This window comes from Montipora foliosa, chromosome 3, assembly GCF_036669935.1.
Source record: "Montipora foliosa isolate CH-2021 chromosome 3, ASM3666993v2, whole genome shotgun sequence".
Classification (NCBI taxonomy): Eukaryota; Metazoa; Cnidaria; class Anthozoa; order Scleractinia; family Acroporidae; genus Montipora; species Montipora foliosa.
The window spans coordinates 24,021,548-24,023,830 of NC_090871.1; the positions used below are offsets into that span (position 1 = coordinate 24,021,548).

The following is a 2,283-nucleotide window of genomic DNA, read 5'->3' on the forward strand; positions in this document are numbered from 1 at the left end:
AGATGAGTTATCTCTTAAAACAATAATTGCTCGAATCATTTATATGATTGTAGCTAAAATATGTTACTTGTAGCATAAGACCAAGGAGAAAGCTTGATGGGATAGTTGTTTCTGGGACTGATCTTGGTCAAGAGGGAAAGTATAAGCGGAGGCGAAACTAAATCAATGAAAAATTGAAGATAAAGGAACAAATTCTGGCAATAGAGCTGTTTTAGATGACGACTGTAGAAAACAGCCTTATTCAGAATTAAATTTAAGAAGAAGTTAAGAGAACAAATTCGTGGACGAAAGCTCTCCAGAATCAACGCTTACAGTGCTCAGACTAACAAAACTACTGATTGAGAGTCTAGCTGCATTGTTGTTCTCCGTGGCTTGTCACGAAAACCAACAGAACATAGAAAAAAGACTGCAGTTGGCATTCAGTATGTGGACTTTAAATTTATCGAAAATCAACAGACACATTTTAATGATTTCGCTCTAGAAAAAAAAAAGATTGAGTGCAATGTAGATGGCGCTTGTTTCGATCGAATTGATAATTTCGAACCTATTTTGTTTTTCCAAATGTGCGCACTTTCTTAGAAATACAAACATAATTATGTTCAAAAAATATATGGGTACCTCCAGTTGTTATTTAGTATTCCTTTAATTCTTTTACCCCACCTTTCTTCCCAGTCATTTTCCGGGGAAAACAGTTTCGTAATCGTGCTCTCTAGTACAGCCTAGGAGACACATGGGTAGTAAGGACACTGGTCTCTGAAACCACCACTCTTTTACTTTATCTCTCTCTGTTTTTAGGTGGTGGTGGTGGTGGCTTCTACTCCAGCGGAAGAAGTTCAACGCAGTTTGGTGGTAGCATGGGAAATGGCGGAGAAGGTGGCAAGGGGTTTCTCCAAGGAGGAGTGGGTGGTCGAGCCTGGTACAACAATGTTGTTGGAGGATTTGGAGGTGGTGGTGGTGCCTATGGAGATGGAGGCGGTGCGGGAGGTGGTGGAGGTTATTCTGGGGGGAGTAGCGGAAACAACGAGTTCGATTCATGTGGGGGAGGAGGTGGATCTTACAACACCGGAAAAAATCAGCAGAATGAATGTTGTTACAATACAGCCGGACATGGTAGAGTGACCATAACTTTAACGTAACACATCAGGTTCAATTGAGAGTTCTTTTCAAGGATCATTTTAATCATGAAAAAACAGCCTCCTCCTAAGTTTGGGCTCACAAAACTCTCTTTTAGCAAGTGACTTTGTTTATTGTTGAATAGACCTATTGTAGACCTACGGAATTTAAACATCTCGAAAGGTTGTAGATATTGTGAGGAATGAATTATTTTGTGACCATGCTAGACTCACGCTGGAGACGAACCTGACACTGAATTGCCGTGTTATATCCGTAATTTTCTTTCACACGCTGTGGATAGCATTTAGGGCACGTTCGATTGAGCGTATTCCGGAAAAGGAATACGAGTAATAGAAGTTAGAAATCTCTTTTTACGGAGATTCACATTAAAATTGTCGAACACCTGCTAAAATGCTATTTTAAACTTATCTTTATTATCCTTGTTTCTTCAACAGGCCAAAGATACAGTTTTAAATCATCACTCCACGTATTCGTATTCCGGAGTACGGTTAATCGAATGCACCCTAATTTAATATCGAGCCAACGATTCTGACCACGTCTTGTATTTTTAGCATTTTAGTGGCGCGCTTTTTGTCATTAAAATTTTTTGGCATTAAAGAGCACTGATCGGCGCTTTTCTCTGAAACTGATCTCTTGCAAAGGAGGCGCTTCTTTGAGGCGGTAGCAGCCGAAAAAGATCATAAACTTCACCACTTACGGCCGCCAAAGTATGTATCTCGCTATAATCTCAGGGATCAAGCGCCTCTTCGTTTGCAGATACGTTCATGATCACTTTTACACCAGCAATGTCAAAGAAGGAGCCTTTCTTTGTATAGTTCTCTATTAGTGATATTTTAGAGTGTTTTCATATTTTTCTATTTATAAAATCATTTGTGAAAAACAATGGCATTTTCTTATGTAAATTTGTCCATTTGAGCCCAAGTAGGCAGCTTACGTTTAAGTATTTTCTTAAACTATCTATTCGTCTATTTTCAGATTTTTGACTCGTTAATTAAGTTTCCTAGCTTCATGCACTTCTTTCATCCAGCTACCTTTGTTTAAGAACAAATAGCGTTTTATGGTTGAGAAAATAATTCACTCTTCGGCTCGTGAAACTCTGATTGGTGTTTGAGCAGAGTAATTTTTTTCTTGCAAATTAAATGCTCATGA

The 2,283-nt window shown here is 38.8% G+C and overlaps 1 protein-coding gene across 1 annotated transcript in view; it reads left to right on the top strand.

The window, feature by feature from the left end:
• Positions 1–1,288, top strand: part of LOC137997119 (uncharacterized) — a 19,242-nt gene extending 17,954 nt beyond the window's left edge. Inside the window, exon 6 of the mRNA XM_068842905.1 lies at positions 796–1,288. Within this exon, the coding sequence (XP_068699006.1) occupies positions 796–1,136 (341 nt within the window). The 3' untranslated portion in view covers positions 1,137–1,288. The remainder of the gene's footprint in view (positions 1–795) is intronic.
• Positions 1,289–2,283: the final 995 nt, after the last annotated feature.